This window comes from Rhinolophus sinicus, linkage group LG04, assembly GCF_036562045.2.
Source record: "Rhinolophus sinicus isolate RSC01 linkage group LG04, ASM3656204v1, whole genome shotgun sequence".
NCBI lineage: Eukaryota > Metazoa > Chordata > Mammalia > Chiroptera > Rhinolophidae > Rhinolophus > Rhinolophus sinicus.
In genome coordinates, this window is record NC_133754.1 from 85,096,451 (window position 1) to 85,111,045 (window position 14,595).

Below are 14,595 nucleotides of genomic sequence, written 5' to 3' on the forward strand. Positions count from 1 at the left end.
ATTGTAGCTGCCAATTTCTACTTATCCCTTCACCTTTTTCAGCCAGCCCCCCAACCCTCTTCCCATCTGGCAACCATGAGTTTGTTTTCTGTATCTATGACTTTGTTTCTGTTTTGTTCGTTTATTTTCTTTTTTAGATTCCACGTATAAGTGAGATTATATGGTATTTGTCTTTCTCTGTCTGACTTATTGCATTTAGCATAATACCCTCTAGGTCCATCCATATTGTTGCAAATGGTGAGATTTCATTCTTTTTTATGGCTGAGTAATATTCCATTGCATATACAGAGGGTGCCCAAAAAATGTATACACATTTTAAGCAAGGAAAAAAACTATTAAAATTGTAATACTCAATATATACCGATAACAAAAGATGAATACGAGTCATGTGTATACATTTTTTTGGCATCCCTCATATATACCACTTCTTTATTCATTCGTTTTCTTTGTGTGTGTGTTTTTTTAAAGATTTTGTTGGGGAAGAGGAACAGGACTTTATTGGGGAATAGTGTGTACTTCCAGAATTTTTTCCAAGTCAAGTTGTCCTTTCAATAGTAGTTGTGGAGGTTGCAGTTCAGCTCCAGGTCCAGTTGCCGTTGTTAATTGCAGGGGGCACAGCCCACCATCCCTTGCAGGAGTTGAACCGGCAACCTTGTGGTTGAGAGCCCACTGGCTCATGTGGGAATCGAACCAGCAGCCTTTGGCATTAGGAGCACGGAGCTCCAACTGCCTGAGCCACCAGGCTGGCCCCTCCATTCATTTTTTGATTGGAACATTTAACCCATTTATATGTAAAGTAATTATTGATAGATGTATAAGTATTGCCATTTTATTAATTGTTTTCTGATTGATTTTGTAGTTCTCTGTTCCTTATTCTCTTGTTCTCTTGTATGTCAATAACTTTCTGTAGTATTTTGTTTGGTTTCCTTTTTATGTATTTCTTGTATATCTCTTGTAAATTTTTGGTTTGTGGTTACCATGTGCTTCATATATATGAAGAAGCTATGTTTATAACAGTCTATTTTAAGTTGATAGTCACTTAAGTTTGAACACATTCTAGAATCACTACCATTTTTACTCAACCCCTCCACGTTTATGTTTTTGTCATTATTTTTTTACTTCCTTTGTGCATTTATATGTTTGTGTATATCCTTTAATTTCCTGTTGTAAATGATTTCCTACATTTGCCTTTGAACCTTTGTACTAGCTTTAGTGTCAGTTGATCCACTGCTTTTATTATGTTTGCCTTTGTCAGTGAGAATTTTTTTCTTTACGGTATTTTCTTATTCATATTTTTTATTTATGTTCTTCTTCTTAAAGAAGTGATTTTAACATTCCTTGTCATATGGTTTAGTGGTGATGAACTAACTCCTTCAGCTTTTTCTTGTCTGGGACCAAGTGAACTTTTAATACAGCAAAACTTCACCAGAAATATTTATTTTTTTGTTTATGATTGTCATTGACAAACTGTTGAGTAGATATATGATGCACTTTGCTAATTCTAGAAATGTCGTTTTCTGATGTCGAGAGATTGGTTTAAGAAGTGCCATTAAAAGCCAGTGAAATTCTGGAGAGTTTTAGATGGAAGTGAGCAAAAAGCATGTTCTTAAAGCAAGTTATCTTTACAGACTATTCTGTCTCTTAATATAATTTAGATGCCCATCCAAGAAAAAGAAGCTTCAAAGAAAGAAGTCATTCTTCTGGCAAAGATGAAACACCCTAACATTGTAACCTTCTTCAGTTCATTTCAAGGTTTGACTTTCTAGCATTCTTAAATTATTTTAATAAAGTTTAGTCATGTAGACTTCTATAAATGACAAAACCAACCATCCAAACAAACATGAAAAGAGTATTGGTCAGGAACCATCCATTCACTTAACAAATATTTCTCAAATGCTTACTACATGCCAGGCATTGTTCTAGGTGCCAGGAATAGAGCAGTGAGCAAAACAGGCGAAAATTCCTGTCTTCATGGAGTTTGCATTCTAGCGGGAAGAGGCAGACAATATACACATAGCTAGTCTGTCAGGTGTTTATAGGCTGTGACAGGGCTGTATAGGCCCACAGTTCACCATGGGGCATTCCCCATCCCAGCGCTCGGCTCTGTGGCGCTCATTCATAGGTGGTAAGTAGTTCATGGAGCAGGAGTGTTACCTCGCTATCTTTAAGCACCACCGGGGGCTAAAAATCAGTAAATAAATAAACACTGTTATTTGAGCTGTCACACTGTGCAGGGCACTGTGCTTCTTACAAATGAAAACCACTGCATTCAAAATAATTCTCTGTGTGCAGCCCTCTTTAGCTACTGGGTATTTAAAAGAATTTGGGGACTTCTGAGGTCTTCCTGGGAGCCGAGCAGTACACATGAGCATGGGATTCTCAAAAAGTTCAAGGGGCAGCCACGAAATAAAGTGTCTATATTCCTGATCATTGATTCCTAACAATAATGCCATACGATGACCTTTCTTTTCCTCATCCTTTGGGCTGTTACTGTGACTCCCTCTGTCTAGCTACTTCCTCCTCCGCCTCAGGCCTTCTCTGACATCACAGTTCAAATTATAGTGCCCTTTACTGATCTTGCCCAGCTCTTTGTACTTGTGTGCATATGTCTCTTTATATGGACAATTATGAATTGGTTTAATGTTTCTCTCCCTTTTAAATAGTAAATTTAATGGATTATTTTGCTCACCACGTGATTTGCAGTATCTAGCACATAGTAGGTGTTCAATACATTATTTGCTAAATGAGTGCATGGATTGGACCACTTTAATAGACTGGAGTGTAACTTTATACCATGCAAAATGGATATTTGAGGACAGCTTACCCTAGGTACTGTTATAAAATTAGAGGTCATTTTTACAGTGTAAATAACCTCCGTTGAGTTTGTTTGTATTGTAAGCTTAAATTTTCTTAGGACAGCTTTTTTCTTTTTATAAAGTAGAGCACCCCTGTGTTTAGAAAAACTAGAGCTATTGTGTTGCCTTTTCATTTGCTTGGAAGATTGTTGGGACTTAAAACACCAAGCTTATCTGAAAGCCTCAGAGTCCTTGCAGCACCTGACGAGTGGGGATTGGAGATAAAGCCTTTGCTTACCCTCAGACAGCGCTCATATTTCTGAACAGAACCCCGGCTCTAGTTCATTAAATGTTTGTCTATAGAGAGTATGAAGATTTACAGGTTTGAAGCAGCATACGAAAATGAGAATGTGGTGAGATTTTCCTGAGGCCAAATTAATTCCACTTAAATTTCTTCAGTAAGTGTTTATCAAGTACCTATTATATGCCAGGCATATTCTAGGTCTTGGGAATATACCTCAGTGAACAAAATAGGCAAAAATCCCTGCACTGTTGTTTTCTGTCACTGTATAACAATGACTGCATTGTTAGTGGCTTAACCGACACCCACTTATCTTCCGGTTTCTCTACATATGTCAGAAGTCTGGGCTTGGCTTAGCTGGATTCTCTGCTCAGGGTCTCACACAATTGAAGTCAATATGTCAGCTGGGGCTCATAGTAATTCTCTTCCACGGTTATTCACGTTGTTGGCAGAATTCATTTACTTGCTATTGTAGGACTGAGGTGTCCACTTTCTTGCTCGCTCTTAAGTCGGGGGTGGTTCTCTGCTTCTAGAGGCCAACTTCTCTCCCCTGTCATGTGGCCCTTTAAGAGGCTCTGTCCTGCTTGGAATCTCTTACTTCCTCTGTCTCTGACCTCTAGCCCCAATTTTAACGGCTCCTGTGATTAAATCAGGTCCACCTCGATAATCTCCTTCTTTCTTAACTCAAAATCAGCTGATTGGTAACTTTTATTATATCAGCAAAATTCCCTTTGCTAACATAACATAATCCTGGCAGTGATAGCCCATCATTTTTATAGGTTCTGCCTTCACTCAAGGAGAAATTACACAATGTGTGTGCACTAGGGCCATCTAAGAACCTACCTGTTACAACAGTGGAGTTTATGTTTTTAGGGGGGAGGGTGGGGAAAAACAGACAATAAATATAAGCATAATAAATATAATCTAGACACTCTGTTAGAAGGAGATAAGTGCTGTGGGAAAATAAAATAGGGTGAGGCAGGAGTGGAGAGAACAATTTTAAATAGGGTGGTCAGTATGGGCCTTATTGTGAAGGTGACATTTGAACAAAGACTTGAAGAGTCATGCTAATGTCTGGAGAAGAGCTTTCTTGGCAAGAGGAACAGCCACTGCAAAGAGAGGAGGCAAGAGCACATATGAGTCCGTTGATTAGAGTACTGAATATTCTTAATTGCATAGACCAGCCTCCTCGTTTATGATTTCCAATTTCTTTAGAGTTGAGTAAGAATTTACAGATCTTTTGTGTGCACAATCCTTTTAAAGCATTCCCAGCTATTTTCCACTTGCCCCATCCAACATTTAAGTCAATGACTTTCTTTTAGCTCTTCACTTTTAGAGTCATCCAAAGCATTCAATGTAGTTTTTGTAGAAATAATCACATCTTTCTTTTCCCATTCATGTTTCATCAGTTATGAAATAATTACAATCACAAGTATAATTGGTATAAACAGACTTGAGAACAAGCACAATGATCTTGGTAAGAATCAGTGGGAACAGAGGTAAGTGAGCCTACTAGAGAGTCTAATAGCCACCAGGGGTAATCCTGAGTGGGCAACCCTGGTGGAGCATGATGCCCATTAATGTAGTGTAGGTCAGGCAGAGGTCAGTTAAAAGAGTGTCTGTTGTACTCAATAACATGGTTGAATAAGTGTCATATAAATAAAAGTTTATACTCAAATTCGAGAAAGGTCTATTTATTCTTCCTGGAGTGTTGGGAAGACAGCTGCTATTTTACAGCAAACTTGTAATCTCTTGGAGGAATATATTAATAATAACTAACATTTATTGAACTATCATGTGCAGGCATAATTCTAAGCATGACATGGATTTAACTCATTTAATCGTTAAACAATTCTAAGAGGAGTTTATTATTATCTCCATTTCACAGATGAGATAATGAGGCACAGAGAAAGTAACTTGCTTAGTCACAGCCAGAGATAGATATAGATATACCAAATTTTGCTGTTATATTCTCCATTTTCTAGAACTTGAAAGACAAATGATTAGTAAATATCTGAAACCCTACCAGAACCAAATATTGCCTTTTCTTACAGAGCACAACAGGCTGTTCATTGTGATGGAGTATTGTGATGGAGGGGATCTCATGAAAAGAATCAATAGACAACGGGGAGTGTTATTTAGTGAAGATCAGGTAAAAACACTTCTAATTTGCCTTTTGATTTACGTGGGGCCATTAAATATACAATGCTATAAGCAGTAGACTGTGTTTAGATGAAGTATGGTTTCTGGTAGAGAAATTCAAACCATAAAATAGTAGATCAATATTCCTGATAGATTTAGTCCAGAGCATGTTTGCAGTTGAACTTAAATTGAATCTTTCTGAGTGAAGTTTGCTTGAGAAAAGACAGTATCTTATTTTTGGACAATCTCATGTAGGATACCCCTGATATAAATCTTCAGGGCTAAAAAAAAAAAAAAAAAAAAAAAAATCTGAATGTGGATGGTCTTTAGCCATTTTAAATGTGACATATTTATAGTTTCTCTCTTCCTCCTTTTACCGTTTGGTACTCTGTTTTAAAATAGCTGTCCCAGTTTCCTAAGGAAGATAGAAGCTCTTCTTAGCAATGGCTATTTAGTTTCATTGGTTATTAAGAGAGAGAAGCAAAAAGGTAAAGAATAATGGCCTCAATTCCCATTTTCTCTTTGCACAAACACATTTTTCTTTTATACTCTGAGCTTCCTTTAGAAACCTCTTGGGAGTTGTACTCATGATGGAGACAGGTATGTGTATGGAGAGGAATCCGAATCAGGGCCTGTGTGATTGATGGGAAAGGAGTGGTCCACCATCTTTCTGTAGGTCATTTATTTCTTTGTTGTATTTTAGCATTTAAGAGGATCATACCCACGTAACTTCTTCCTAATGTTAAAATGGAATATTTTGAATGTATGAATGATTAAAGAATCTATATCTCTAACCTCTGTAAATTTAATCAAGCATTTTTCCTATGCTCATTTACATTATAATTCCATATTTGTAGAAACCTTCCTATCTAGGTATTAATATTATTTTGCAACATTTAATAAAAATACTTTTTCTACAAAATTTTGAATTACATTTCCCTTTGTTGGGAGAGAACTAAAACTACAACTGAATCATAGTATCTGGCATATGGCTTTTTTCCCCCTATCGTTTTCCTTTCTGTATAATTTGGAGGACAGAGTGAATAAAATTTTAGAATAGTTTCAATAAATCTCTGTAGGCACAAAACACATTTTACTAAAGAGGATCATGACCAGCTAAGAAAAATAAAATCATGACTAAGAAAGTTAAGCTTTAAAAAGTTTAAAAGTAACATTTTTGTTTTTATATTATGAACATATATATGGTATTTCATTAAAATTTTTAATAACTTTTACATCCATTTCTTCCTTTTTCTCTCTCTGCCCTTGGCATCCTCCTTCCACTGAAAAGGAAAAACCAGTGGCACCACAGTTATCAAGAAACAGGGCTGCTTGTCTACCATCCTGATACAGTTAGCAACCTAGTGTTAAGAAAAAAGAAAATCATGAACTGCCTCCCTCTCTCTCTTGCTTCCATTTATCTTTTGTGTATGTGGAGTTCCCTTGGATACCAACATATTTGAATTGATTTTTGCACCTCCATTTTTCTAGCTGTAAAAAGAAAATGATAAGATGGTATATCAGTTAGCTTCATTCACATAAACACATACATAAATACATTATTTCTTTTTTGCATATTATGAAGACACACGATGACCATCAGACTACTCACTAATTTTGTCTTATGTTCCCTCTATAGGTTCTGAGCTGGTTTGTGCAGATTTCTCTAGGACTAAAACATATTCACGACAGGAAGATCTTACACAGGGACATAAAAACACAGGTAACAGCGGATCAGAGGGAAGACCAAGACAGAACTGATCTTTTGTTTTCTTGAAATTTCTCAAAGAACATAACATTTTCTCCATTTATAGAATATTTTTCTTAGCAAGAATGGAATGGTTGCAAAGCTTGGGGACTTTGGTATCGCAAAAGTCCTGAACAAGTAAGTACTTTTCAAAATCTTATTTTTTTGTATTCATAACAGCCAAAACATATACTTTTAGGTATTATAAATTAAGAAGCTATTAAAAGCTTTGTTTCCAAATAATTCAAAATAACTGTTTATATAAATCCATTAAATCATTCAGATGGTACTTTATCTGAAATTAAAATTCCCAAGATAAATCTTGGCATAATAGAATGTTGGTGACATTGTTTTGTAGTGTGATCTAAACGTACCAAATGAGATGTAACTTTAATATGCATAAAACTAGTGAGAATTTAGTGACCCATGCAAATTCACACATGCTGGGGGGAATATATTGGTGTAACTGGTTTGCAAGACAATTTGGCAGTCCTATCAAGAGATTTTTAAATGTTCTCTTTTTGGGAATTTGTTCCAAGAGAATAATTTGAATAATTTAAAGGCCTAATAATTGGGAAATGGTTAAATGTAATAGAACTTGGCATATAGGCTATATACTTGAATGTTATATAGCCACTAACAATCATGATTTTGAAGACTTCTTGATGATATGAAAAAATGTTTGTTATATTAGGTAAAAAATGAAATTCTGAATTTTCAATACACTGTGGTCAAAGTATTGTGAAAAGATATGCATGGAAAAATGATAAAAAGGAAAGTTATCACAATTTTAACAATTGTTTTTGGGTGGTAAGATTATGGATATTTTTTTTCTTCTTTATTCACTTTTGTATTTTCAAAATTTTAAATCAAGAGGTTATATTACTTTGATAATTGGAAATAGGGGACTCTTTCTACATCTGAAAGATTTTTGTGCTATGACAGTTGTCCCTCTTTGTGGAGTCTTTAGGCCATAAAATTTTTTCAATGTGTAGATTTTGGGGAGGTGAATTATAAGTTTAAATATCAACTATTTTTATCACTCTTATCAATGGACAATATGTTCTTTATTTTAATATGTGCTTACATCAAATTTTGTTCTCCAGTTTTATACTTTTTTCTTGCATGTCCATGTCTTAAGATTTTTCTTACTCCAATAATAAACCATTATTTTGCTATTCAATATAATTTATTAGTTCCATGGAACTTGCTCGAACTTGTGTTGGAACACCTTACTACCTGTCTCCAGAGATCTGTCAGAATAAGCCCTACAACAACAAAACGTGAGTTGCTATCCCTTTGAAAATCTCAGTAAAATCTGATGGAGTCTCTCTTTCTTATGGTACTACTGTAATTTCATTTTCTTCAAGTGTGAAATGGGGATCCCAGTGACTGTCTCTGGCCACTTCATGTTCCCAGAAGCTTTTGAACTTATTTAGAATAAAGCAAATTTTCTTTATTTAAAGATACAAGTGATGGGATAACGCTGAAATTTTCAGTCATTTTGATGTCCGTCTTTGTATTTGATTTTCATATCTTCTAAGCACTATTTAGGTCATTGCAGAAAAGTGTTGTAGGTGGGCCAGATAGAAGGCAGTGTGGTCTGGTGACAGAACACTCGATTAGGAGCTTGGAATCCTAGTCTTGTATAGGGGTTCAGAATGAGTGACTCCAAGATGTGCCTCTGTGGTATGTGGATTATTTTGAGATAAAGGCAACCAAGATCCAGCAGGCTCAAGAGAAACTTTTGCTCTTCTTTGATTACCTAGAAGAATTTAAATTAGGGGACTTGCCAATAATAAGAGATAATCAGAGATAGCCTTTTTGACCTATATATCACAGGGCAAACTTTCGTTACTGAATATCTGCTCTTCTTCGGTCCTGCAATGACCTCCCTCCCCTCTGAAGCCCCAAGATACCTTGCCTCATCCTTAGCTTAGAATGCCATACATACCTCATTTTCCCTTTCTATCCCTAACTTCTCATGTATGTGGCGTCTCTGACTCTCATGTATGCAGGGTTCCCATATGTACATATATAATTAAATTTGGTTATTTTCTCTTATTAATCTGTTTCATGTATATTTATTAGACCAACTGAAAGAACCTTGAGGGTAGAGGAAAGTTTCTTCCTCCCACACCTGGCTCTGTCGTCAGCTTGACCAAATCAGTGGACCTCTGTGGGCCTGTTCCCCTACCTATAACAACAAGAGTATTGGCTAGGAAATCATTAAGGTATCTTCCAGCTTTAAAACTCAGCTAGTTTTTATGAAGGTGATACCAGAGCCTAGTTCTGAGGGGTAATATTAATATACACAGTGATAAAAGATGAAGATGAGGTCGTTTTTACTTCCATGTAAGGGGAAGGAAAAAAATTTCACTTGTCAAAGCTGGCTGCCAGTTGAACCAGTTGGCCTATCAGGAAGACTGAACTCCTTTTGCAAGTTAATTGTCCATTTGTTTAGGAAAACATCCAAGGGATATTTGACTGTTTAACTTTGAAGCATAAATGGAAAGCAAAACCCAGCTGGTAGAGACTTACAAAAAGAATAATAAACATTTCTTCGCATAATAAAAGAATAAACAGGTAGTGTTTTGGAGCTATACCCTGGCACCAAGAAGGCATTTGGCCTCAAGTAGAGCAGGAATGCAGCTCATGTAGGGCTGGGTGGCAGGGCGTGCTGTCCAGAGCAGAGTTTTGTGCTGCTGCCAGCTGAGAGCCCTAAGCGAAGCAACACTGTTCTATTTCTTTGCACTGTTTTTTAAGAATTTGGGTCAACATTCAAATATACTGATGTGGTGATTCTGATAATTAGAAGATTCCAGCAATAATCAGCTGCCCCGTTTAGACCAGGAAATCATTCCCAGGATCATCATAGTCCTCACCACAAAGGGAGGTACAAGGCATACGGAAGGTGCCACCCTGTCCCAGGTGGCTTCTTGTCCTGGAGAGCTCTGCAGACACATGAGGTCACTGCACTGGCTGCAGAGGGCGCCCTGGGACAGAGGAGGAGTTTGGGCCTAGGAAAGACCAGGTAAAGAGAAAACTCTGTGTGGTGGGGGGAAGTGATCAGCAAGTTTCTAGAAACTCTAGAAAAATGCTAGAAACCAGTTAGAAGTTGTTTCCTACCTATTCTGTAATCACCCTCTATTGTACTCAAACCTGTAGTATATCGCTCTCTGTTTCTCCTGCATGCACACTCAAAGAAAGTGTTGCTAAATAGTGGAGCCATTTACCTCCCCTTACTGAATCCCTCTTGTTTTGACTCTGACTATCTTCTCGCTTTCTTGACTTCTCATTATATTTTCCTTGGTCTCTTAGATTTAATTATGCTTTTTGTTTTATAAGTTATCTCCTTATTAAACCAATCACATATAAATATTAAGTACTAAAGAGCAAGCCTCTAGTCATACATTGTAAGCACGTTTTCAAGTTTATTGAGTTGCAGTATTATTTTCATCACTTAATAAAACTTTGGTTCTGTCAATAACCTTGAGGGGAATGTACCTTTCTAAATCAACCAAAATTTACCTTTTGAATAAAAATAAATCCATGTTTGAGTCCTGCCTCCTCCCTCCACATTGCTCAAAATTCCATTTTCTTTGAGCACATGATGGTGAAGTAAATATTGAGCCATCAGATTGTAGTCAATTTGGATACCTTTTCTCCTCTTGGATTCTGACAAACTGCAAATTGTTTTTATTTTACCTCTTATATTAGTAAGAATAAGAATTGATAATGTATCTTAAAAATTTCTAAAAACTAGTCAACCTATATAAAATTGTAAAGATACACAAATATAAGGCACTGTAAGGATAAGGCTTTATTAAGAACTATGAATATTTTTTGGCATGTAAACTCTTATCTTCTCCAGGGATATTTGGTCTCTTGGCTGTGTCTTATATGAGCTCTGCACACTCAAGCATCCTGTAAGTATGTTAATTGTCAGATGAATCTTGAATTATTGAAACTGTATAAACGAAATTAACTTCTGAGAGAAAAAGGTTAATGTTTATTTTACTAGGTTGTTGAAAATTATGTGGACAAGCTATTAGGAATGATAGATCTATATATGCTGACCTGGAATGATATCCAAGCTATATTATAAAGCGAAAAATACCCATAGCCTATTTCCATTAAAAAAAACAAAAAACAACTTTGTGTGAATATAAATAATCAGTGAAAAGGTTCATGGGGCCGAAGTCTATAGGAAATAAAGCATAAGTTTCCAAGAGCATCTCCCAGTAGAGTCACACAGGATGCGCTAATTCCTCCAGCAACAAGTTGTGACAACACACATGAGGTGCTATCTACCATGGAAGCTCGTTGGAGACCAAGTGCCCAGGTTTCTGTTGGGGACTGGTTATATAGGCACCCTCTACCTGGCACGTATGAAGCTTCCAGACTCCCAGGAAGACAGCAGGTGTTCAGCATAAACATATCGTTTACATAAACAGTGTAGGCACAGAGAGCCACTCTGAACATATAGGGAGTTGTGGGAACTCTCCTGATGCCGAAGTTACCAGGCGTCAGCCAAGGGCCAATACTGTAAGCAGGTCTTTCTAAGGAGAGCCGTGTTAGGCCTTGTGTGTTAACTCTTCTACACAGCTGACATTGTCATCATCATCATCATCACTGTTGTCCAACGTCACACAGCTAGTGTTTACCAAAACCTGTATCTTTATTGCAACACCAGCACCATGCTGCTGTGCATTGTTTTTACAGCCATGCATCGCTTAACATTAGAGATGCATTCTAAGTAATGTGTTGTTCAGTGATTTCATCATTATGCAAACATGCTGAGCCTCTTTGCCTGTAAACGACCCAGAGCCAGCAGTCAATTCAACATCATAGTTGGGTCCAGCCTTTACTTTCAACATCATAAACTTTTTGCTGATAATCCATTACAATCTTTTTTATTAAATGTATTGGGGTGACATTGGTTAATAAAATTATGTAGGTTTCAAGTGTACAGTTCTATAATAAGTCTTCTATGTATTTACATTGTGTGTTAACCACCCATAGTCAAATACTCTGTCACTGTATATTTGACCCCCTGTACCCTTGTCTACCTCCCTCTTCCTCTCTTACCCTCTGGTAACCACTAAACTGTTGTCCGTGTCTATGAGTTTTTGCTTTTTTGTCTGTTCATTTGTTGCTTTCAGTTTTATATCCCATATATGAGTGAAATCATATGGTTCTTGCCTTTTTCTGTCTGAATTATTTCACTTAGCATTGTATTCTCAGGATCCATCCATGTTGTTGCAGATTTCAGTATTTCATCTTTTCTTATCGTTGAATAGTATACCACTTCTTCTTTATCCAGTCATCTGTCAAAGGACACTTTGGTTGTTTCCATGTCTTGGCCACAGTGAATAATACTGCAATGAACATACGGGTACATATATCTTTGCAGAAAAATGTTTTTAGATATTTTTGGTAGATACAGAAGAGGGATTACTTGGTCGTATGGTAATTCTATTCTTAATTTTTTGAGGATCCTTCGTACTGTTTTCTATAGTGACTATACTAATGTACATTTCCCCTAGCAGTGTATGAGGGTTCCTTTTTCTCCAGAACCCCTCCAACACATGTTATTACTTGTCTTATTGATAATAGCCATTCTAACAGGTGTGAGGTGTTACCTCATTGTGGTTTTGGTTTGCATTTCCCTAGCAGCTAGTGAGGTTGAGTATTTTTTCATGTATCTGTTGGCCATTTGTATGTCTTGTTGGGAGAAGTGTCTGTTCAGGTCATCTGCCCATTTTTTAATTGGATTGTTTGTTTTGTTGTTGTTGAGTTGTATGAGTTCTTTATATGTTTTGGATATTAGCCCCTGTTGGAGGTGTTGTTTGCAAATATCTTCTCCAATTCGGTTGGTTGCCTCTTTGTTTTGTTGATGATTTCTTTTGCTGTGCAGAAACTTTTTAGTTTGATATAGTTACATTCATTTATTTCTGCTGTTACTTCCCTTGACTTTGAGGTCAATTTCATAGAATCCTCTCTAAGACCAAGGTCCACAGTTTAGTACCTATGTTTTCTTCTATGCAATTTATTGTTTCAGGTCTTATATTTAGTTCTTTGATCCATTTTGAGTTAATTTTGGTGTTTGATGACAGATAACAATCTAATGTCTTTCTTTTGCACGTGGCTTTCCAATTTTCCCAGCACCATTTATTGAAGAGACTTTCTTTTCTCCATTGTATGCTTTTGGCTCCTTTGATGAAAATTATTTGCCCATGCATACAAGGGTTTATTTATGGGCTCTCAAATCTGTTCCATTGGGCTGTGTGTCTGCTTTTCTGCCAGTTCCATGCTATTTTAATTATTGCCGCTTTGTAGTATAACTTGAAGTCAGGGAGTGTGATACCTCCAGCCCTGTTCTTTTTTCTCAGGATTGCTTTGGCTATTTGGAGTCTTTTGTGATTCTAGACAAATCTGATGATTTTTTTGGTCTGTTTCTTTAAAAAATGCCATTGGGATTTTGATGGGGACTGCATTAAATCTGTAAAATGCTTTGGGTAATATGGCCATTTTAACTATGTTGATTCTTCCAATCCATGATCATGGAATATCTTTCCATTTCTTTATATCTTCATTCTTTTAATAATGTCTTTTAGTTTTCAATGTATAGGTCCTTCACATCCTTTGTTAAGTTTATTCCTAGGTATTTTATTCTTTTTGTCCAATTGCTAAAGGAATTTTTTTTTCATTTCTTTTTCTGAAATTTCATTGTTAGTATATAGGAACACATGGATTTTTGTACACTGACTTTGTATCCTGCATCTTTACTGTAGTAGTTTATTGTTTCTAATCGTTTTTTTGGCAGAGTCTTAGGGTTTTCTATATAAAGAATCATGTCATCTGCAAAAAGTGGCATTTTAACTTCTTTATTCCCAATTTGGATGCCTTTTATTTCTTTCTCTTGCCTGATTGCTCTTGCTACGACTTTCAATACTACGTTGAATAATAGTGGTGAGAGGGGGCATCCTTGTCTTATTCCTGATCTTAGAGGAAAAGCTTTTAGTTTTTCATCATTAAGTATGATATTAGCTGAGGTTTGTCATATATGGCCTTTATTATGTTGAGATACTTTTCTTCTACACTTATTTTTTTAAGCGTTTTAATCATAAATTGATGTTATATCTTGTCAAGCGCTTTTATTTGCATCTATTGATACGACCATATGATTTTTATCCTTTATTTTGTTTATCTGGTATATCACATTGATCAATTTGCATATGTTGAACCATCCTGGAGCCCCTGGAATGAACCCCACTTGGTCGTGATTTATAATCTTTTTAATGTATTGTTGTATTTTATTTGCTAGTATTTTGTTTAGGATTTTTGCATCTGTATCCATCAGAGATATTGGTCTGTAGTTTTCTTTTCTTGTGTTATCTTTACCAAATTTTGTTATCAGGGTAATGTTGGTCTCATAAAATGAGTTAGGAAGCATTATCTCTTCTTCAATTTTTTGGAAGAGTTTGAGAAGGAAAGGTATTAAATCATATTTGAATGTTTGGTAGAATTTACTAGTGAAGCCATCTGGTCCCGGACTTTTGCTTTTGGGGAGGTTTTAGATGATTGTGTCAATTTCCTTGCTGTTG

The 14,595-nt window shown here is 36.2% G+C and overlaps 1 protein-coding gene across 3 annotated transcripts in view; it reads left to right on the top strand.

Annotated features, from left to right (window-relative positions):
* The window catches only part of NEK5 (NIMA related kinase 5), a 78,195-nt gene that overhangs the window by 12,746 nt on the left and 50,854 nt on the right, over positions 1 to 14,595 (top strand). For 2 of the 3 annotated variants that reach the window (XM_074329904.1, XM_074329905.1), the window contains exons 3-8: positions 1,656 to 1,752; positions 5,151 to 5,248; positions 6,878 to 6,961; positions 7,053 to 7,123; positions 8,182 to 8,268; positions 10,860 to 10,914. In XM_074329904.1, coding sequence (XP_074186005.1) covers positions 1,656 to 1,752; positions 5,151 to 5,248; positions 6,878 to 6,961; positions 7,053 to 7,123; positions 8,182 to 8,268; positions 10,860 to 10,914 — 492 coding nt within the window. The remainder of the gene's footprint in view (positions 1 to 1,655; positions 1,753 to 5,150; positions 5,249 to 6,877; positions 6,962 to 7,052; positions 7,124 to 8,181; positions 8,269 to 10,859; positions 10,915 to 14,595) is intronic. The other variant, XM_074329906.1, reaches the window with a different exon arrangement.